Source organism: Myxine glutinosa, chromosome 11 (assembly GCF_964187855.1).
Source record: "Myxine glutinosa chromosome 11, kmMyxGlut1.1, whole genome shotgun sequence".
In the NCBI taxonomy this organism is placed as follows: domain Eukaryota; kingdom Metazoa; phylum Chordata; class Myxini; order Myxiniformes; family Myxinidae; genus Myxine; species Myxine glutinosa.
Window position 1 is genome coordinate 21,899,009 of NC_136271.1, and position 24,276 is coordinate 21,923,284.

At 46.2% G+C, this 24,276-nt stretch overlaps 1 protein-coding gene across 3 annotated transcripts in view; it reads left to right on the top strand.

The window, feature by feature from the left end:
* The window catches only part of LOC137436472 (mitogen-activated protein kinase kinase kinase 9), a 111,885-nt gene that overhangs the window by 54,377 nt on the left and 33,232 nt on the right, over positions 1–24,276 (top strand). For all 3 annotated transcript variants that reach the window (XM_078786454.1, XM_078786456.1, XM_078786455.1), the window contains exons 5-9: positions 4,364–4,544; positions 4,960–5,108; positions 6,115–6,290; positions 11,144–11,510; positions 12,897–13,010. In XM_078786454.1, the coding sequence (XP_078642580.1) occupies positions 4,364–4,544; positions 4,960–5,108; positions 6,115–6,290; positions 11,144–11,510; positions 12,897–13,010 (987 nt within the window). The remainder of the gene's footprint in view (positions 1–4,363; positions 4,545–4,959; positions 5,109–6,114; positions 6,291–11,143; positions 11,511–12,896; positions 13,011–24,276) is intronic.

The window sequence follows — 24,276 nt, forward strand, 5'->3', positions numbered from 1 at the left end:
TGGGAGGCAGAGGGCCTGGAAAAAGCGCAGGGCAGGATAGGTATAAAACGCAAGGACACCAAGGACTTCCAGGAAAGAAGACAAAAGTCACCTCAAAAAAGTGGATTTGGGGTGAAATTAGCGGGGGTAGAAAAGAACAAGGTTTTGGATTGGGGAAGATAAGAGATGGTGGTGAATAGCCGTTTTAAAGACCTGGAGGGAGGAGTGGGATTGAAGAGAGTGAGGGAGTTTGTTCCAGAGGCGGCAGAAAAGAGGAATGAAGGAGTGAAGGTGAGCAGAGAGTCTTGATTTTGGCAGTTTAACCATAAGAGGGTTGCAGGCAGATCTTGTGCGACCTGCAGGAATATTTGAGGGACGGAGCCCAGAGAGAGCTGGGGGAGCAAGGCCGGAGAGGAGTCGGTAGAAGACGGAAAGACCACCAACCTGCCTGCGGTGAGTAAGTGAAAGGCCCTCGGAGATAGCGTCATCGCGGGAGATTCCAATGATTCTGAACGCTTTGGTTTCAACAGCGTGAAGACGAGCCCGGTGTGAGGCAGGAGCACCAGCCCAGAGGGGAGAGCAGTATTCCATTGAGCTGCGGATGAAAGCCTTGTATGTGGTGAGGAGCTCAGGTGTGCCAAGGAAGGACCTCGCACGACGGAGGATTCCCAGTCGGCGACTGGCTTTGGAGGCCAGCTTGGAAATGTGGTTTTCCCAGGAAAGATCATGGCAGATAGTGAGACCCAAAAGCTTGAGTGACAGAACTTCTTGGAGAGGATTATTCAGAAAGTAGATGGGAGGGTTGTCCAGTCGGTCTTTTCGGAGAGACATCGTAAGAGTGTGAGATTTGTCAGGATTGAAAGACATGTTCCACTTGTTTGCCCAGTCTGTGATTTTGTCCAGGTCTGCAGAGAGTGAGGAGGCTGCAGACTGCCGATCTGAGGGATGAGGAATGGAGCGGCAGAGAGTGGAGTCATCAGCAAAGAAATAGAGAGGATTTTCAAGAGAGTCAGAGAGATCATTGATGAAGACCAGAAAAAGCACAGGGCCCAGAACACTGCCTTCGGGACCTCCAGCCTGAACAGGAAGAGGAGATGAGAGAAACCCATTCAGGGCCACACGTTGACTACGACGAGAGAGGAATTCCGCCAGCCATGTGTGGAGATTTCCATGGATACCAAAGGAGGAGAGTTTGGTGAGCAGAGCGGGGTGCCAGACCGTGTCGAAGGCACGTGATAGGTCGAGGGAGACAGCTCTAATTTCCTGTTTGGCATTGAGGACCTCCATCCATTGTTGAGACAGCAGAAGCAGCATGTCCAGAGTAGAGTGACCTGGTCTGAAACCAAATTGATGATCAGAGATCAAGCCATTGGAGAAGAGGAAAGATTTCATATCCGAAGCAATGATGGAATCCATGACTTTGCTGATAATTGGGAGAAGGCTGATTGGTCTGTAGTTGCTAGGATCTGTTTTTGCACCTTTTTTGTGCAAAGCGGTGATGTTGGCTGATGGCAGTTGGCAGTTGACCTTGAGCAAAAGAGAGGGTGAAGAGAACAGAAAGAGGGAGTGAAAGAGCGGAAGAAGTTCGGTTCGATGAAAGTTCGATGGATGTGCGGAGTATCGTTGAGAGAGAGGAAGACAAATGATGAATTGCGAAAGATGATGGGAATATTGCCTGTGATTGATGCTGTGAAGAGGAACAGGTTGAGATTGTTTGGTCATGTGTTGAGGAAGGATGAAAGTGACTGGTTGAGAAGAGTGATGGAAATTAATGTAGAAGGAAGTAGAGGATGGGGAAGACCGAGAAAGACTTGGCTAAAGATGGTCGAAGAAGAAATGCAGGCAAGGGGGTTAACAATGGGAGATGCAGAAAATAGGGCAAAATGGAGAAGATTGTCATGGGGACCGCAAGGCTAACCCCCGCTCTAGCAGGGAAAATGGCCTTAAAATGCATGTTGTTGTTGTTGTTGTTGTGTAGACAAGTCGAGCGCACGACTCACTTCCACCTGATTGGCTCGGAGCATGCACATACAAACAATGGCGGTGGGTGCGTTTACTCGGCGAGCAATGTGCTATGGATTTTCTTCATTTGTTTTAGTTTCTTAATAAATAAAAAACTCCACAGGACAAAGGGCCCCATAACAAATTTGTGTTCTATGGGGTAGCGCTAAGCGAGTGAGGCGTAGTACTTTTGGAAGTTATGACTCCTAACAATGGATTTGAATGAGGCAGAATAAACTAATGAAGTACATAGTTATGCAAGGCGAGGAAAAAAATTGAGAATACAATGATTCGTGATGTTAAATGTCAATCCAGTTTTACTGTCTCCATTCTCTCCAAGGCAAACAACAATGTTGCAGTTCTGTGTCTCCGGTTGTTAAATGCCACATAGATGACCTTGGGTGAACACATGTAAATACAAACCGACTCGATCTAATGTTTGGCTCTGGGCTTTGTTTGTTGACAAGGAACCACAGCCATGACTGTATTGTTGACCCTCTCAGGAGTAAGAGGCTACTGAAGATTTTTTTTTTAAATACAAAATTGAGGTTTATGGACGAGGCAAGGCGACACATTGAAAGTGAAACTGTGCAGCAACAGTTGGACACAAGCAAGTGAATGGATGAACAAGAAGAGGGCGGAACATCCTTTGGATCCTAGCCCTAAAGGGCTAAGCCAGGTCTCGCCGGAGATAAACTCCGTAGGGACCCCTTGGTGCGAGGCAGAATTGCATGCCAGTGCGAGGGTTGCAAGTGTTGGAAATTTAGTTATTCATTTAATTTATTGACGCGCTTGTATCTTCAAACTAATTTTACGCTGCAGGTGCGGTTGCGTCCCAAGAACCATCGTGAATAAGGTAAAATAATGGATTTATTAGGGAGGAACGGAAACACTAAGGCAAAACAATTTTAGTTCAGAGTGAAATGTAAGACAAAGTTGAACCCGACAGTACCTCTTATTCTAATCGGATATGGCCACATTGCCCATCTTCGAATTAATTATATAGGATGGAGATGGATATATAATTAATTATATCGGATCACATCTTATAGGATTTGTACTGGAGAGCATGGGAGGCTGAGTCAGGTGGCCTTTCCTTGCTTGAGTGCTGCAGGTGGCATGATTGATGGAGCACATCAAGGGCAGAGGTGTACTCGGCGGCACCCTTCTGGCGAAATCCACATTGTCGCAGCTCAAATTTCGCTCACTGCACTAAGTCTGACTCGTACCATGACTGCTTCTGGCTGCCGACTAGTGCAACTTGTCTGTGCTGCACCCTAACTGCCCAGCGTATTCCAACTGGCACCAACTCGTGCTCTCAAATGCCTCGGCGCGTGTGGGCTTTTTATTTTATTGATCTTGCACTCGACGTCACCGCAGCTGTTCCATTGGTCGTGCACCTTCCGTGTCACCTCTCAGGGCACGGACTGTCAGCCATGGTGACGCCAACTGGAGTAATCCTGACAAGACCAACTGGAGTAATTACGGGGACAACTTATTCCACCATTAATTATGAAATAAGAATCAAGTCATTGATCCATTTTTACCCTTTGATGCATAATCCATTATTTGGCACAATGTTTGTTCACCTTTTGCATCTCCTGCCTCTTGAACTGTTTACTTCCCTGCATGATTTCAAGAAAGTCGTGCACCACCATCTGTTGTCATGCCCCATCCTTACTCACAATCTTTTCAGTCCCTATTTAGCCCTACCTCACCCAAACCACGATTTAACATAACCACTTTAACCCTAACTCAAACCACTATTTAACCCTAACGACTTTAACTCTAACTCTAACCCTAACCACTATTTAACCCCACATAACCCAAACAACTATTTAACCCTAACCACTATTTAACCCAAACCACCATTTAACCCTACCTAACCCTAACCACGATTTAACCCTAACCGCTATTCAACCCAAACTACTATTCAACCCAAACTATTATTTAACCCTAACCACTATTTAACCCTAACCACTATTTAACCCTAACCACTATTTAACCCTACATAACCCTAACCACTATTTAACCCTAACTGCTATTTAACCCTAACCGCTATTTAACCATAACTGCTATTTAACCCTAACCACTATTTAACCCAAGCCATTATTGAACCCTACCTAACTTTAACCACTATTTAACCCTAACCACTATTTAACCCTACCTAACCGTACCCTCTTATTTGCAGATTTCTGTTTCCTCTGCCCCTCTCTTTTCCTGTTCGTTAATTATCTTGCTTGCTGAGTCCAGCTGTTGCCCCACTATCATTTTGTTACCATTTACCCCCTTGGTTATCCTGTTGTTGTTTTTTGTCATATACGAGCCTCAATTTTGTATGTACAAGCAAATAAATACCCTCCCTCAACTTGTCCCTGTGCAGTTCTCCTCCTGGAGCATATTGAGAATGACGACCTAAGCTCCAAGACCCTTAAAATAACCGATTTTGGGCTGGCACGGGAATGGCATCGCACGACAACGATGAGTCAAGCGGGAACCTATGCATGGATGGCACCGGAGGTCGTAAAATTCTCGATGTTCTCCAAGGGCAGTGATGTATGGAGGTGGGTTTGGAAACGTCTGTTTTATGGCTGGCATACAGTTGACGGTGTTGTACCTGTCGTGATAAATTCAGTTTTCCATCATCATTCTCAGCTCGACTTGTGTTGATGTCCATGATGAGTACAGTGAATAGCGAGGTGTTTTTTTGCACTGCTCCTTTGCAGACACTTGGCTCATTAATTTATGCCAGCTACAATCTGGTAACTTTGACTTGTTAGTTGGTTGTACTGACTCTACCTAAACCACATTGTTACCTCTAGCCATTTGTGGTGGGTATTATTGTGTTGACCATATAGTGATACTTCAACGGAGAATGAAAATTCGAATTGAATTAATAGCCACTGAATGGCAAGGCTCTTATTTCAGCTGTCGGTTTCAAGTAAGCAGCTCCTGTCACGTGTGTACCTTTCCCTGTAGCTACGGTGTTCTTCTGTGGGAGCTGCTGACTGGCGAGGTGCCTTATCGTGGAATTGATGGACTGACCGTCGCGTACGGAGTGGCAGTGAACAAACTGACACTTCCAATTCCCACCACCTGCCCGGAACTGTTTGCCCACCTTATGGAAGGTCTTATGTGAAAGCATGTTTGAATTTGGGTAATGGGGACTTCTTGGAACAGCTGCTTTTATAAAAGCTATAAAAATAACAATATAATGTTAAATTGAAACTTTCTTTCTTCTTTGCTTTTTTTTTTATTCACTGTACTTTTTTCTTTTTTTTCGTTTAGTATTTTCTTGTTTGAGAAATTTGTTCAGTTCAGTCCTTGTGTAACCCATATTTTTGAATTTACATGTTAAAACGATGTCGTAAATTGTACATTTAGAGCTCATTGTTGGCTCTTTAGTTTCTGCCTGGTCGGCCATGATTTGCAAAACTGGGATATGCAAGACTGTCATCTTGGTTTTTTACATGCAGGGCGAGCCATCAATGTGTGCGCCGTCCATCGGGAGGACGTTAAACCGGAGGACCCGTCTGCCATCTCTGGTCGGTGGTGGACGTTAAAGATCCCGCGGTGTCTTTCGCAAAGAGTAAGCAAGTTATCGCCGGCACCCTCAACAAATTACAAATTCTTGCCATAACTGTCTTTTGGGAAGGCAATGGCAGACTACCCAGCATAACCTTTAGTGAGGAACTGCTTCGGCAGCACTGACACTCTTTCAAGAGTATGGTACTTTTGATGAATGAGAATGCTCATATTTGAAGCAAATTTTGACAATTTTAGTCTCTATTTTTATCCAGCTATTTGATATGCCACATGGTTGTGCCTTGTAGATTCAATGTTGACGTTTGACGCCTCGACCTAACCAAATGTAAACTTGGGCTGATATTGCTGTACCCTTGCAAATTGAAGCTGTTGGATAGTTGCAAAATTCGAGCATGCGGTAAATCCTTTTTGACTGAATCCTGCCTCATGGTTTGCCGGAATCTTCAAATTTACTGTCATGGTTGGATGACCTCGTGTGTCACACTGTTTGGCAAACATTTTAAAATTAGTACAACCTAAACTGTTTGCAGGTGGATTTTGAGATTTGTGCATTGTGCGTAGTTCAGTAAATTGGGTGCTGTGTGACAGATTGTTGGCAAGCCGACTTGCATGCCCGACCATCTTTTACAAGTGTGCTGCTGCAGCTAACTGAAATTGAAGGATCAGCCCTGGTTGAAATGCCTCCAGAGTCTTTTCACTCGATGCAAGATGATTGGAAGCTTGAGATCCAGCAGATGTTCGATGAGCTACGGACCAAGGAAAAGGTGCTGAAATGACTTGTGAATTGTACACCGCTCCTTTCCTATTCCATCTCCAGGCGCTGCACGACGTCATCGCCGGGCACCGACGGGGGCCCGGTGATGACGCGCGCTGAAAGGGAGTACTCCGTTTTCACTCCGGTTTCTTGGTTTCTTTCTTTCTCTCTTTCACGTTTGTCCAGGTTATCTCAGCCACCCTGAGCTAGGAACCTGAATTTTCGGCACAATAGTGAGCACGTGCTTTGGCAAAAATGGTATTTTCTGTTTTTTGATTAATCAATTAATTGATCAATTACTTAATTATTATCGATTTATTAAGTACTTATTTATTTCCTTTCTCATCTGGGCAATATCTCAGGCACCTTTTGAGTTAGGAAGGTGATATTTGGACATGACAGTGACGAAGTGATTTGGCTGGAAAAGGATATTTTTGATTTATTGATTGATCAATAATTATTTATTTTCCGATTAATTACGTATGTAATTACTTTTCAAAAAGTTACAGCTTCAAATGAAACACTGGTGGTTGATGTATGCTATTAGCCAATTGATTAAGAAATTATTTTACGATTATTGTTTATTGATTTCAATTATGCAATTAATCAACCAATTATTGTACATCTCTCCCTCCCAATACCGTTTCTATGTGCTGCACGACGGTATCGCCGGGCGCCTAGGCACCCCGGCAATGCCGCGCGCTGGAGGATGTTATTTATTTGGTATGGGGGCGGTGTACTTTGAATGTATCTGTACTTGTTTATTATTATTATTATTTTTTATTTTTTTGGTATACAAGATCGAGGCTCGTGAAAGAGCTAAAATTTATTTATTACAGGCCTTGAATTTATTTTTTCAGGGTTCAAAAGTCCTATAGCCCGATATCCTTTCTGCCAAACAATGGTCTGAAAATAATCCTTACAAGGATATGCATGAAAACTCAGACACAGAAGGCCCATCTTTCTTGTGTGTTGACTAAACTCCCTTAATCTTGTATATCGATTTTTCTTATCTTCAGTCTGAACACAATTCTTAACATCAACCTAGACTTGTCAAATCTTTCACACTGGGTGTGAGACTCTTCCGTGTTTCCCATATGTCACGCACATGTAAAACAATTCCATAAGTATAAAATTATACAAGGCAGATCTACAGGCCTCATGTTGCTGTGGGAATCCCCCTTGCATGAACTCTCATAAACATGTTATCCCCCTTGCATGAACCCTATAAACGTGTTTTCCTTCTTGCATGAACCCTATGAATGAGTTATCCAACTTGCATGAACCCTATAAATGAGTTATCCCACTTGCATGAACCCTATAAACGAGTTATCCCCCTTGCATGAACCCTATAAACGAGTTATCACCCTTGCATTAACCCTATAAATGAGTTATCCCCCTTGCATAAACCCAATAAACGAGTTATAGTTGCTTGGATCACTGATCAGTTATGCATGGTAACACTAATCACTATTTGCCATAGGAAACGTTTGTACTTCTGTCCTGCTGTATTTATAAAAAAATATTTTGATGAAGTCCAGGTTCATGGATGAGTGAGGTGCAAGTAATGATGTTAAAAAAAATTGACGGTAATTTGTAGATTTTTACGCAGAGAAGGCAATCTCATTTATTTTTGGATTGGGACCTTCAAAATGGTCAAATTGCATCATTTCAAGTCTTCTTTTCCAAAATGTCCATGGGTTGTGCGAGGACGACTTCTCAGACTCCCCTTATAAGGAGGCTGGCTCACTTGATTTGTCGTTCTGACACCCCAATCCCACTCTTTGGAAAAATATAAGGTCTGTTAACCCACGATGTTAACTTAACATCCACATCCTCTCCCTTTATTATATGTTCTATGTGTTAGCTATCATATGAGCCTGGACTAAGTATACAAAAATAAATCCTTTAACATTCTGTGGGCATATAATTTGGCAGATACCTGCATATAATGGCCTACTCTTTTTGAGGTTACCTGCATGTAATGGCCTACTGTGAGATGCTGTGCAATTGGTACTCTCCATATTGAAAATGCAGATGGAACATTGTGAAAATTTTGGTGTGATTGGAATTATAGCATGCTTAGAGATGCAGTGCCCTCTGCTGGCAAGGAATGGAATGAGGACAGCCTTTGATGAAGCTTGAACCCACCGGCGACTTTTATTTTTATTTTTCAGTTTAAGTATGGCTGCGGAATGTGGGGACAGTATGCTGTTATTGTGCATGAGACCTTCCCCTTTTTGTCCCCCGTCGCTCAGCGGAACGAAAGGGGGACTATGGCTTTCCCCTCCGTCCGTGTGTCCGTCCGTCCGTCCGTGCGTGCGTGCGTGCGTAAGCGAAGGACCGCATTCGAATTTAGTGTGTGGGTGCAACGCACGTCAAAATCCAAGATGGCCGCCGCCATGTATGTCTGATGCCATGTATGTCTGAACCTTGTAACCTGCATATCTTGAAAAATAAGCGAAGTACCAACTTCTAATCTGGTGTGTGGGTGTATCTAGGCATAAGGAAGAACGCTATTGAAAATTGGGTCGCCACGTCAAAATCCAAGATGGCCGCCGCCATGTATGTCTGAACCTTGAGATGAATATCTTGAAAAATAAGCGAAGTACCAACTTCTAATTTGGCGTGTGGGTGTATCTCGGCATAAGGACGAACGCTATTGAAAATTGGGTCGCCACGTCAAAATCCAAGATGGCCGCCACCATATATATGTCTGAAACTTGTGAGCGAAATATCTCCAAAAATAAGCGAAGTACCAACGTCTAATCTGGTGTGTGGGTGTATCTAGGCATAAGGAAGAACGCTGTTTAAAATCGGGTCGCCACGTCAAAATCCAAGATGGCCGCCGCCATGTATGTCTGAAACTTGAGATGAATATCTTGAAAAATAAGCAAAGTACCAACTTCTAATTTGGTGTGTGGGTGCATCTCGGCATAAGGAAGAACGCTATTGAAAATTGGGTCGCCACGTCAAAATCCAAGATGGCCGCCACCATATATATGTCTGAACATTGTGAGCGAAATATCTTGAAAAATAAGCGAAGTACCAACTTCTAATCTGGTGTGTGGGTGTATCTAGGCACAAGCAAGAACGCTGTTTAAAATTGGGTCGCCACGTCTAAATCCAAGATGGCCACCGCCATGTATATGTCTGATGCCATGTATGTCTGAACCTTGTAACCTGCATATCTTGAAAAATAAGCGAAGTACCAACTTCTAATCTGGTGTGTGGGTGTAGCTAGGCATAAGGAAGAACGCTATTGAAAATTGGGTCGCCACGTCAAAATCCAAGATGGCCACCGCCATGTATGTCTGAACCTTGTGAGATGAATATCTTGAAAAATAAGCGAAGTACCAACTTCTAATTTGGTGTGTGTGTGTATCTCGCCATCAGGAAGAACGCTATTGAAAATTGGGTCGCCACGTCAAAATCCAAGATGGCCGCCACCATATATATGTCTGACCCTTGTGAGCGAAATATCTTGAAAAATAAGCGAAGTACCAACTTCTAATTTGGTGTGTGGGTATATCTCGCCATAAGGAAGAACGCTATTGAAAATTGGGTCGCCACGTCAAAATCAAAGATGGCCGCCACCATATATATATGTCTGAACCTTGTGAGCGAAATATCTCGAAAAATAAGCGAAGTACCAACTTCTAATCTGGTGTGTGGGTGTATCTTGGCATAAGGAAGACCGCTATTGTAAAGTGGGTCACCATGTCAAAATCCAGGACCGCCGCCACCATATATATGTCTGAACCTTGTGAGCGAAATATCTTGAAAAATAAGCGAAGTACCTTCTGGTGTGTGGGTGTATCTAGGCATAAGGAAGAACGCTATTGAAAATTGGGTCGCCACGTCAAAATCCAAGATGGCCGCCTCCATGTTTGTCTGACCCTTGTGAGCGAAATATCATATCATAGCATGTTTTCTGCGTGTTCCGCTTTGTCAACTCACATCACTTCCCCGACGGGGGACCTAGGCCTAACGCTTGTTCTCCCTGCCGACACCACCTTCATGTTCCAATTTTTTAATCACAATTAATATTTTGCTAAATTTCTCTCCACGCACTGCAGTTTTTATTTTATTTTTGCCTTTTGATTCAGAGTTTTAAATTTTGAGTAATGCATCAGTGAATATCATAAGAAGTTTAAGTCTCCAGTTTGCAACTTAGCCTGTAATGCCAGTCCATAACAATTCTTTAATCATAGGTATCTATACATTTGAAGCAAGTTTTACAATATTTCTTTTTTATTAATTTGCCGACTTCCTTCCTTCCTATAAAGAACAACCATTTTATATGAGTCAACAAATACTGTTATTGCTAGTGGTTATCTCGCATGCTCTCTTCAAAAGAAACAGAAGAGTGCATAAGTAGAGCAGAGGGTGAGAAGCTTCTGGGCAGGGTAGATTGAATGATCGTTTTAAGGCCATTAACCCCGCTAGAGTGGGGGTTAGCCTTGCGGGCCCCATGACAATCATGGTTCCCTGTTTGAGGCAATGTTTTTATGGCCGGATGCCCTTCCTGACGCCAACCCTTAGTCGCCTCTTACGATGCGCCGGGATACGGTGTACCTATTCTAAATCGGGGTACACAATCGGGGTACTTCTGGGCAGGGTAGGAAATTGGCAAACAGGCATTTTTTGGTCTGACTTCCGATGTTTTGTTTATAATGCAGTTTGTGTAAAAATTGTCCAGTTCATCAGTGTTTCCTGACGACCAATCTCGTTTTTAAAAAATGCATTAGTTTCAGGAGAATTCAGACCACAAAGGGCATGGCCAGAAGGCCGAGGGTAATTTTTGACCTTCCACGCTTGATGTGTTTTTAATGCTTCCCGCATGCATTTTCCTTTTGCCAGGAGCTGCGTACTTGGGAAGAAGAACTAACTAGAGCTGCACTACAGCAGAAGACGCAGGAAGAATGCCTACGACGACGGGAGCAGGAGTTGGCAGAACGCGAGATAGACGTGTTGGAGCGAGAACTAAACATCCTCATTCACCAGTTGAACCAGGACAAGCCACGTGTGAAGAAGCGCAAGGGGAAGTTTAAACGCAGCCGCTTGCGCTTAAAAGACTGTCATCGAATCAGCTTGCCTTCGGACTTCCAGCACAAGATCACAGTGCAAGCCTCACCCACCACCGAAAAACGGCGAAGCTTCATCTCTTGCACCACAACCAGTCCACCTGCCAGCCCCACATTCAAGCCACGCTTACGTGCCATTCAGCGTAAGATTTGTTCCAAGCTAAAGTCACAAAAATATAACGCCTTGTTTGACTTTGTCACAAAAATGTGACTCTAACTCTGTTATTTAGTTATTGATCATGATCATGAACCATGCTCTATGCAGAGTGTCAGTGCTGTCAAAGCGGTTACCACACCTAGAGTTACAAAACTGGACCGGTTGCTACTCTGCCACAGGAAGTCGAGGCAGGAATTTGGAATTCGGCTTGTGTGCCGGTGATAACTTGCATACTCTTTGCAAATGACACCATGGGGTCTTCAACATACACCAACTAATGCCAACAAACGGGAAGCCCAGTTTAACATGGAAGCCCAGCTTCGGGAAGCCCAGCTCCCCCATCGGGTGCTTCGGGAAGCCCAGCTCCCCCATCCAAAACCTTGATCTTTTCTACCCCCACTAATTCACCCCAGATCCACCTTGTTTGAAATTCCAACTTCTTTCCTGGAAGTCCTGGCAGTGTCCATATGTTTTATACCTCTCCCACCCCCCCTTCCCATGCCTCCCCCCCCAAAGCCCTCTCCCTCCCACAGATCTCTTGATGTCTCCATGTCTCTCGGTCCCTGCTCTCAAATGTTGTGTTTGTGTCCTTCGCCCTCTCTCCCCATCTTGTCTACCGCTCCCGATGTTATTTGTTTTATGTGTCGGTTTGTCTGTTTGTCTTTCTGTGTGATTAATGTTCGCTCTTTCACGAGCCTCGATCTTGTATACAAAAAAAAAACAAAAAAAAAAAAACATCCACCCGGGAAGTGACCAGCAGGTACAGCCGTAGTCTGAAGACTGAGGAAGTTGGAGTAGGGTCCTCCTTGTCGTGTTGGGGTCTTCCTCATCCGGCATTCCCATGTCCACCACATCTTCTCTGCCAGGACCTCAATTATAACAGGCAGCCTGAATGGCAATGTTCCCAGTTGACCAGATTATATTCAAATTCATAATCTATGATATTCTATTTCCCATTCTCCCTGAATATGGCTTTATTTCATCAGGCAAAAATGTCACATGGGACACCAGTTGCACACTTCTCCTCTGGTTGTGCTACACAGCTTGCCGGTAATCTATAGGTTTGGTGAATGTAATTTTTTTTTTCATGTACACTTATGTACAGTTAGCAAAAGGGAGCATCTTTTGCTATGCCTTTTCTTTTTCCAATGATGCTTCCCATTTGCTTTGAGACGCCACTGGCTTGCCACTTTACCAGCCAGGAAGGATATTTTGACGCAGAGGCGAGCTTGGCAGATATATTCTTGCATTGGTTATGGAGTGTAAGGAAGGCCAAGACAATTCACAATTTTTTTGTGAAAAGCTGTGATCATATAATGTTTTCATTTTGGCGCTTTATCTTTCCTTATTTTTTTTTGCTGGTCTTTTGCAGTGTCTGGGGGAGATGGTCAAACAGGCTTTCCAAGCCCACAAAGAAACAGCTATGTTTACCAGCAGGATGTTGACATAACCGGGGAGTACGGCTTGTTGGACGGTACCTCAAAAGGTTTGTTAAAGGATAACAAGTGTAGTTTGGCCTTTGATAGATTGGATGGAATGTATGCCAGGACATTTTGAGAACCCTCTATCTTTATTAATTGATTTTTTTTTGTATGCGAGATCGAGGCTCCTGTAAGAGCTAACATTAATCACAAAAAAACAAACTGACACAAAAAAAACATATAATAAAGTGAGTGGGAGACAAGATGGGGAGAGAGAGGGAAGCACACAAGTACAACAACAGTAGAGAACAGGGACATTGGGAGATCTGTGGGAGAGAAAGGGCTTGGGGGGAGGAGGCATGGGAAGGGGGGGGGGAGGGTGGAAGAGGTATAAAATATATGGACACTGCTAGGACTTCCAGGAAAGAGGACGGAATTTTAAAAAAGTGGATATGGGGTGAATTAACAGGGGTAGAAAATATCAAGGTTTTGGATGGGGGAAGATAAGAGATGGTGGTGAACCGCTGTTTAAAGACCTGGAGGGAGGAGTGGGATTGAAGAGTGAGGGAGTTTGTTCCAGATGTGGGAGAAAAGACGAATGGAAGAGTGAAGGTGAGCAGAGAGTTCATTTTGGCAGTTTCACCAGAAATGGGGTTGCTGGCAGATCTTGTGCGACCTGTAGGAATATTTGGTGGACAGAGCACAGATAGAGCTGGGGTAGCTTGGCCGGAGAGGAGTCTGTAGAAGACAGAAAGTCCACCAACCTGCCTGCGGTGAGTGAGTGAAAGGCCCTTGGAGTTAGCTTCATCGCGGGAGATTCCAATGATTCTGAAAGCTTTGGTTTCAACTGTGTGAACCCGAGCTAGGTGTGAGGCAGGAGCACCAGCCCAGAGGGGAGAACAGTATTCCATTGAGCTCCAGATGAAAGCCTTGTATGTGGTGAGGAGCTTCGGTGTGCCAAGGAAGGACTTCGCACGACAGAGGATGCCCAGTCGGCGACTGGGTTTGGAGGCCTGCTTGGAAATGTGGTTTTCCCAGGAAAGATCATGGCAGACAGTGAGACCCAAAAGCTTGAGTGACACAACTTCTTTGAGAGGACTGTCCAGAAAGTAGATGGGAGGGTTGTCCAGTCGGTCTTTTCGGAGAGACATACTAAGCGTGTGAGATTTGTCAGGATTGAAAGACATGTTCCACTTGTTTGACAAGTCTGTGATTTTGTCAAGGTCTGCAGAGAGTGAGGAGGCTGCAGACTGCCAATCTGAGGGATGAGGTATGGAGCGGCAGAGAGTGGAGTCATCAGCAAAGAGATAGAGAGGGTTTTCCAGAGAGTCGTAGAGATCATTGATGAAGACCAGAAAAAGCACAGGGCACAGAATACTGCCTTGGGGAACTCCAGCCTGAACAGGAAGGGGAGATGAGAGAAACCATTTCAGGGCCACACATTGATTATGACCAGAGAGGAAATCCGCAAGCCATGTGTGGAGATTTCCATGGATACCATAGGAGGAGAATTTGATGAGCAGAGCGTGGTGCCAGACCGTATTGAAGGCACGTGATATGTCAAGGGAGACAGCTCTGATTTCCTGTTTGGCATTGAGGACCTCCATCCACTGTTGAGACTTTGTTGAGATTGCTTTATTACCAAGCCACCAGGCAGGCAATAGGAATGATGAAAATGGTCAAAGGAAACCATTTAAAGGTCAGGTCAGTCTTTGTACTGCTATTCATAACATGTAACCCAGTGTTACCTGCCACTTGGTCGGGTTGTCTGCGACTAAACTGACTCCCATCACTGGCTTGCCAGTGGGGAGTGTGACTGTGACACCGTGTCAGGATTAAAAACAACACCTGCCAAAGGGCGGATAACCTCTTTTGGTGCCAATGGACCATACAGTAAGGATACTGTCTCTCTGGGAAAAACCATCAAGTTGGACCAGTTTGTGGCAAATCTGGTAGCCGACAGGGGTGGTGGAACCCTTAATCGAGTAAATGCTATCAAAAGGTGGATGAGCAAGTATTAGTCAAAGGTAACCACAAAACTACATGTGTGGGGGGAGACGGTTCCAAGCCCACAAATAGCGCTCTGGTATCGGTTCTGGTATCCGTTTCAGCCCTTCAACCTCGATACGGTCAGCTAAGATGGGCCAGCAGGGGCACATACGCCTCCACATGCAGCAACTACACCTGGATGCATACATACCCCCACCCCCGGCCAGTGAGAACACAGACTACAACAACAAAACCGCCTCCACTCCCAGAATCCACAGCCCCTCGTCCACTCATTCATACACCAAAAAAAAAAAACAACCGACCACCTACCCTTACAACATGCACCACTCAAACAAAAACACATTCATGCAAAACCACACCCACTCCTGCAAAAGGGAAAAAAACAAAAAACACACACACACACTTCTTAAATCTTCATTTCACTTCCGTGCTCAGTCACTACCCCTTTAGGCTGAAATGTACCACCACCCTCAACCTACACCGTTCGACGTGCCTCCATAAACTTCCTCCATATCCAAAGTGAGCCTTTCAAGGCAACCTGGGCCACTCTGTCTCACATCCTCCTTTCTGTCCCACACACTCCAAGCCAAGCAAATAATGCAGAAAAGGAATTTCCAATATACCCTCTACACCCCACCTCAAATGGCTGACAAGAAACTTGCCAACCCTTCTCCCGACACTCTGCCCCCAGCTTACTGTACTTTCCTCTCTTCCTCTCGTGCACCTCCTCCATGTTCTCTTCCCAAGGTACAGACAATTCCCCTAAGATGACCTGTCTTGTTGCACCTGACCAGATGGCGATGTCAGGCCACAACCCTGTCACACAGATCTCCTCTGGGAATACCAATTGTGGCTTTAGGTCTGCCCCCACCTGCCAATCACAAGCATCTGACAGCCCTCTTGCTTTCCACCTCCTCCTCTTTCCACCTCATATATATATATATATATATATATATATATATATATATATATACATATATATATATATATATATATCCATATATATATATTGTTACAGACACGACTTTGATGTTAAGGTGGGCCGAGCGGAATGGCCGTCGTGTCCGCACAAATTACCGGATTGTACTCGAACGTCGACGAAGCCGCGCTACGCTGGCTCAATAGGAAAGAGAAGACACCCGGCTGGGTTATAATGACACAATACGACACCAGGGGTTCAGTTCTCAAGACCTCCGGAGGAGGTTATATTAAGGCGGAAGGTTAGATTACAGGGACGAGAGGTACATCATAGGAAGACAGGCACTTAGACACAACCTTATATTATTCCCGACAGACCACAGAGAAACAGGACAAAAACTGACTCACACGGGGATTGATGACAAGGAAAGCGGGTATTCGATGGCCAGCACAAGGTGCACCTTGTGCTCAGGGACAGGATGGCGCGGCCCAACAGATGCAGGAGGTCTCTCAGCGCTCGAGGTGGCGTCTTGTCGTCTCAAGCTGGGGGCGCATCTCTCCTCACGTCCGGCAAGCGGCTGCGTATCTCCGGCGGGGAGTGACACGCCCTCGGCTCGTTAGCTCCGCCTCGTGGAATCGGCACGTTGCTTCTCATTGGGTGCGTGCGGGGGGGGTTACTGGCTCCGCCCCTGACGAGGAGCTGACAGCCAGCCCCTTCGGGGTAACCCCGTGGAGCGCATGGTCTGGAGCTAATCGAGCCGGTGTGAGGACGCATCCTCCCCCGCTCCGCCGCCATCTCTTCTGTTGTTGTTGTAATTGTTGTTGTAGTTGTTGTTATTGTTGTTGTAGCTGTAGTTGTTGTTGTTGTTGTTGTTTGGGGAAGAAGATGGGAGGAGGTATGGGAAGGTCCTAAACTCACTACTGGTGCCATATAATCACATTCTGGTGCAACGAAGAGTCATAATTAATGGAAACGAGGCCTTAACTGACATAGATTAAGAATAACTAGGAAGATGTCCGAAAGTTGTCTACGTGTGGTGCGGTGGACCTGGGCACGACATTTAATGGGGGAATAAGGGGAAGGTCGGCTCTACTGATTGTTATTTACATGCAATGGGACTAGGGAATGGGGGACTGGGGAAAGTTGGGGAGTATTGGAAAAAATAGGGGAATATTTACAAGCGGATATGGAGGCCAAATTCCATATTCGCAACATTGCACCCTTCTCTACCCTCGGGGCGTCCCGACCCGATAAATTTTTACCTACTTTAGTGTGGCACGCAATGTAGTTCCCTCTACTATTAACTCTACCCTGAGTGCGACAGTTTTACAGATATTCACAAATGAGTAAATATGTCCCCCTGCGACGTTGCACCCTTCTCCTCACAGAAACACACCCACAGGATAACCGAATCCGGAAAGAATTCTCAAACTAAACATACAGCCGGTAGGGAGCATTATTTACAAGATTACGCTGATATCTACACTACGATCCAGGACCTGTTTTTGGAGGAACACATGCAGATGTTATGCATAGAGAGAGCGCGCTTGCCAACATCGATACACCAACCCACGAGTGCTCTGTGGCCGACGGCCTTTAATAACGTGCAGAGCACCCTTCCCGAGCATCAAAAGCACCACCCCACCACCAATCGGTGCAGTCACCATTGTTCATTGGAATAAAAATAAATGCGACAACCCCTAACCCTGCAGGTGTCTCTTGCTCTTCTTGTGGTGCACTTGGTGTTAGTTAACAGTGGTTCACCTTTATGGCATAGGTGCCACGTTGACCCATAGGTCCATCCCCGGGTGGTGCTTGGCCGCAAACGAACTGCGGTCCATTGTGGGTGGCCACAAACATTGCGGTCCATATGGTGTATCGATCCCGGCAGCAAACAGCGAAAGTGCAGGCCCACAACTGCGCAGCCAGCACCTCTCTCTCCTCTCTCTCTACCCCAAAGCCAGATCCTCGGAGGTGGGAGACAAAAGAAGAAACAAGTGAGTAAGGTGGTAAGGGCGCAAAAGTGCACGCAATATAAGGTAATGCACACTGGGGGCACATGGGAACCAGGTGAGACAGGTACGTTCCTATCGTACGCCCCCCCCCCACCAGGTAACCTACATGGCCCCTCCCTTACCCCTTACTGTATCCACAAAACACAACACTACCCATAAACATCTACTTTACAAATCAACAAACATCCCTACTGTCTTCCCCGTTCCTCCCATATACCAAATTCGTCTTCTCTCCCTCCTAACCAATCAAATTTGCCATTTTCAACTCTCATCAAAATTTGCCATCTCCAACTCAACATCATAATTTGCCATTACCAATTCATCATCAGTCCCTCCTAGGGAGGGAGAGATGGAATCACCCCAATGTCTCATCCACGTCGTGATGCGTCTCACAAATCCACACAGCAATCTCATTTCCTGCACAAAACAAAGAAAACACAGGTGTGGAGTCATCATCATCACCACAGGTAAGTGGCTGCGTATGGTGCGACAGGTTCTTCAATCCTAACTATTTCCTAAATGACTTCAACAACTTTACACTACCCGGGGTCTTTCTCCGGCCAAACCATTGGCCCTCTTACACTATGGGTTCTAAAAAACCAATTCCCATTGGCCAAACTGTGGTGCTCTTCAATTTGGGGTCTCACTCCCCCGATTCATCTCCCGGTGCCCTCGTACAATTTCTGGGCTGCGACGTGTACCTCTCCCAGTGGGTCTACCCACCTGCACACCTCCACCACTGCAGTTGCCTCCGAGCTTACCTGCTCCTCACCCTAACCTAACTACCTGGGGAAGGCCCTCTGGCTCTCTCCCCACTCCGTGCCCTCTCTGGCACTGGGCTGCCCGATCCACACCCGGGATCCTCAGGCACCCACTCACAACTACCGGCTCCCAGAGCCCACCTGCGGCCTCACCTGGCCGACATCCTCACAGTGGTGGAGTGCCCAACCAACTACACACACTAACAGGCTACACGCCCAGCCATTTCCACAACACTAATGCACCCATTCACAACACCATTCTGCAACCGCACCACAAATGCCAATATCCAACCACAATTTACCTGCACCCTCTACCTAACACTTACACTACCCGCCCCGGGTGCTCGTGAAAGGGGTCCACTCTTCCCCCATCCACACCTTCGCACCATGCACACCATTCCGTACCACTCACTCCAACTCTCTCCACACACCTGTACCTGCACACCTGTGCTCTCACACCTGGTGCCACCTGCACCCTTCTCTCCCCAAGCGCATTCGCGCTGATCCACACACTCACTACTCATACACTGCTCCACACACCTGTCCAGTTGCACACCTGTGCAATCACACCTGTTCAATTCTCACACACACAGCATCATCTCAGCTAACTACTCCCTTCTGAAACTTGCGCTTCCCAGTCGTCCCTTTAACTATTGCGCTCCCACGTCATTATCATCCACACTAAACTACCTGCGTCCCTACTACAGGTATCAGTCACTAACTAAACTTAACGTCACCTAATGTCAATCCTCGCTAGATCCCTACACACCATATCCTAACCCACCCGGGCTAGTTTTCACTGCCCTACACCCCATAAGCTATTGCTCCTTTGCCCCCACCACATGGAAAGGGTGGCAGGGATGCCATCCCACCACGTCGGGGGTCTCTCACTACCAATTTTGCACATCAAATTTCAACAAATCAAAAATTTGCCAATCACTACCCATCATCTGCCAATCACTACTGCCAATCCCTTGCCAATCATCAAATTTTGTTTTTCTCTAATTTTGGGTCCAAAACACTAACCTCATCACCCAGTCTACTCACTAATACCTCTCGGTGCGCCAATCCCTGTCCAAAGCCCGGCTTCGTAAAGCCAAGCAATGGATGCTGGTTGTTTTGTGCCAGCGGCTGGATGCGTCCGGCACTCGGTGCAGGGAAGGAGGTTTACCCGGGCCGAGATCCCACGCACCATCTCGGCACGGAGCCATCCCATGGCTCGATCTCGGCCTGCCGGAATGCCTCACCAAAAAGTGGTCGCCATGACGACTCTTTCTATCGGGCCGCCCGCTCCGCCTAGTGGAGCACAGACGCGGCCGTTCAAAGCGAGGCCCAGCACGCACCGAGGGCCCGATTCGACTATAAGTCGTTCTAAACTCTACTCCGTTTAATGTCGATGCTTCACCTGCATGCTTACATCCCGCAGCCCGTTCCTTGCTCACACATCCAGCCGTTTCCATGCCCCTCGTACCGTTCCTTACACACCCAGGTACACCCATTCCACTCACCGCCTTGGTCACACACCTGACCACCGAACACTTTGGCACACACTCGTTGGTAGCACACCTCACCAATACACCTCTTCGCGCCCCCTCCTCGGTCACCTCCTCTGTGACAATCACAGGTGTGCTCTCATTCGCACACCCAACCACGTGCCTCACCACCAACTCCAGCGTGCATTCCCACTCACGCTCTACCATTCCAGGTGTGCATCCTTCCATCCCAGGTGTACATCCTCGCTCACCTGTCACAACTAACTCACGCTCCATGTCACTCTCACTACTTTCACCTCCATTCCTGACAGCGCACTCACCCTTACTCTTGACAGCACACTCTTTCCTCATGCACCTGTCCGTCACACACCTTTCTCGCGCACACTCTCCCGTTACACCCTCTGTAACACTTACCACACCGCGCTTCCATGTGCTCCCTCGCACACACGCTACGACCGACTCACTCTCGCCAGCACACTCACTCCTTGGCACGCACTTTTTCCTCACACACCCCAGAGTCGGACTTTCTCGCACACCTCCTCTTTCGCACACCAGACCTGTCGCACACTTCACCAACGGCCTCTCACGGACACCCGGGTCTATCTCGACCCCCAAGCTTCTTAAATCCCCTGGCGCATCATACGCACGACCATATTGGTCACCACTTACACCGGGTCCTCTTCCTCTTCGTTTCTCCTCCATCACCTGCGAATCCCTCATCCGGTTAATGAGCACATCACGATCCAAACACAGACTTTGGACCAATTCTTTTATCTCCTCTTTTATCTCTTTGTTATCCCCTCTCCGTCGCTTCTTAATTTCGCTCACCCCTTCTTCCACTTCTTCTAATTTGTGCCTCACCTCTTTTATTCCCCGGTACGTCTCCTCAAGCTCGTCCTCCAAGGCTACCTTGACCGTTTCCATGTGCGTCCTCACCTGCCGGTCCTTCGTCTCCATTACCTCTATCACCTCGTCCAACCTCGTTGTCAGTCCCTCACGTACCATCTGACATTCCCTCTTCGTCGCTACCAAGTCATCTTTTAGTTCTTTCTGTGTCGCCTTTAAACCTCCTAATACCGCAGTGTTCCTTTGAACCTGCTCCACTAACTCCGTCTGTCCCACCGTCAGCTGCTCCACCTCCTGCGTCAGGTCCTCTATGCCCCCTTGTAACTTTACAGTCCCCTTTCTCACCTCCTTCTCCATGTGCTCCTTACAGTGCCTCACCTCCTCGCGCACTCCTCCGACCTCCTCACTCACTCCTCTTCTGATCTCCTCTCCCATCACTTGCATCTCCTGCCCAGATGCCACCCTCATCTGCTCCATTTCCTCCCTGTGAGCATCCAGTTTGGTTTCTACCCCCATTCTGACCCCCTCTATCTGCTGCCCCATTTGGTTAACTTCCCTTTCCGCTTGGTCCCTCATGTCCCTCAATTTGCCTTCCATGGTGTTTTCTAACCCCTCTAACCCTTTTTGCATCCCTTCCATTTGATTCTCTTGAGCGGCCATTCTGTTTTCTACCCCCGTTAACCCCTCCTGTATTTCCCCTAATCTATCGTCTAATTTCCCAAATTTCATGTCTAATCCCTTAAAATTATTGTCTAATCCCTTAAAATTATTGTCTAATCCCTCACTGGTACCCCTCGCTTCGTCCCTCATTACCCCCATTTCGTTTCCCATTACCCCCATTTGGTTTCCCATTACCCCCATTTGGCCCTCCAATCGCTCACTCTGAGCCCTCATTTGCTCACTCTGAGCCCTCATTTCCTCCCTATTCTGGGCCATAAGGGCCGTCATTTGTATACAAAACGAGTTCCAATCCATCGGGGGCGCTGCCACGGTCGCCGGCGCGGTGACCAGCGAGGCGCCATTTTGCGTGCTTGCTACCCTCGCTGTTTCGCTCTCCTCACGTGTCTCAATTTGGTCCTGGACCGACCCTGCTTCACTCTCCCCTACCGGACCCCAGCTGTCTTGATCCGCCATAGCGCGACTTTCAAAATTCGGGTTTTTATTTTTTTTTTGTAAAACACAATCAAATTTCGCTGTTATAATTTCGAGCGCGTAAACGCGCTCCGGGTCCAATCTCACTCCTCGACACCAATTGTTACAGACACGACTTTGATGTTAAGGTGGGCCGAGCGGAATGGCCGTCGTGTCCGCACAAATTACCGGATTGTACTCGAACGTCGACGAAGCCGCGCTACGCTGGCTCAATAGGAAAGAGAAGACACCCGGCTGGGTTATAATGACACAATACGACACCAGGGGTTCAGTTCTCAAGACCTCCGGAGGAGGTTATATTAAGGCGGAAGGTTAGATTACAGGGACGAGAGGTACATCATAGGAAGACAGGCACTTAGACACAACCTTATATTATTCCCGACAGACCACAGAGAAACAGGACAAAAACTGACTCACACGGGGATTGATGACAAGGAAAGCGGGTATTCGATGGCCAGCACAAGGTGCACCTTGTGCTCAGGGACAGGATGGCGCGGCCCAACAGATGCAGGAGGTCTCTCAGCGCTCGAGGTGGCGTCTTGTCGTCTCAAGCTGGGGGCGCATCTCTCCTCACGTCCGGCAAGCGGCTGCGTATCTCCGGCGGGGAGTGACACGCCCTCGGCTCGTTAGCTCCGCCTCGTGGAATCGGCACGTTGCTTCTCATTGGGTGCGTGCGGGGGGGGTTACTGGCTCCGCCCCTGACGAGGAGCTGACAGCCAGCCCCTTCGGGGTAACCCCGTGGAGCGCATGGTCTGGAGCTAATCGAGCCGGTGTGAGGACGCATCCTCCCCCGCTCCGCCGCCATCTCTTCTGTTGTTGTTGTAATTGTTGTTGTAGTTGTTGTTATTGTTGTTGTAGCTGTAGTTGTTGTTGTTGTTGTTGTTTGGGGAAGAAGATGGGAGGAGGTATGGGAAGGTCCTAAACTCACTACTGGTGCCATATAATCACATTCTGGTGCAACGAAGAGTCATAATTAATGGAAACGAGGCCTTAACTGACATAGATTAAGAATAACTAGGAAGATGTCCGAAAGTTGTCTACGTGTGGTGCGGTGGACCTGGGCACGACATTTAATGGGGGAATAAGGGGAAGGTCGGCTCTACTGATTGTTATTTACATGCAATGGGACTAGGGAATGGGGGACTGGGGAAAGTTGGGGAGTATTGGAAAAAATAGGGGAATATTTACAAGCGGATATGGAGGCCAAATTCCATATTCGCAACAATATATATATATATATATCCATATATACCATATATATATATATATATATATATATATATATATCCATATATATATATATATATATATATATATATATATATATATATCCATATATATATATATATATATCCATATATATATATCCATATATATATATATATATATCCATATATATATATCCATATATCCATATATATATATCCATATATATATATATATATATATCCATATGTATATATATATATATCCATATATATATATATATATATATATATATATATATCCATATATATCCATGTAAGATCTCCAACCTTTAATTGAACAAACAATGACTCAACGTTTCGATTAACAACATGTGACAAAGCCACGTGCCTCCGTTAATCTTCCTCAAGAGTGATAAAATCATCTCAACATCCCCTGATATGCAAAGTGGGCGGGGTATATGCAAAGTGAGCGGGGCAAAGCTGGACAGCCAATTAAACCGTATCACACCGCTCTCGTGAACGGAGACATTGCTGACCAAATTCAAAAATCAACCGCATATTAACGGTTCAAAATAATCCTGTAAGCAATGCTGGATTATAACTTGTGTTTAGAAAATCAGGAACAATCATTACATTTAATTAAAAGTTAAACTTGTAAACAATTAAATTGTAAATTAAATTAAAACTGTAAATATATTAAAGCAAAAATTTTTAAGATAAAATAAAATTGCCATAATATCAAGATCATCACATGTGGCCCTTTGCGGTAAAGGGAATGCGGGAAGGGGGGGAGGTCATAGGGGGGGATAGAATGGGGGGGGGGCACGATAATAACTTTTGAACCGTTAATATGCGGTTGATTTTTGAATTTGGTCAGTAACGTCTCCGTTCACGAGAGCGGTGTGATACGGTTTAATTGGCTGTCCA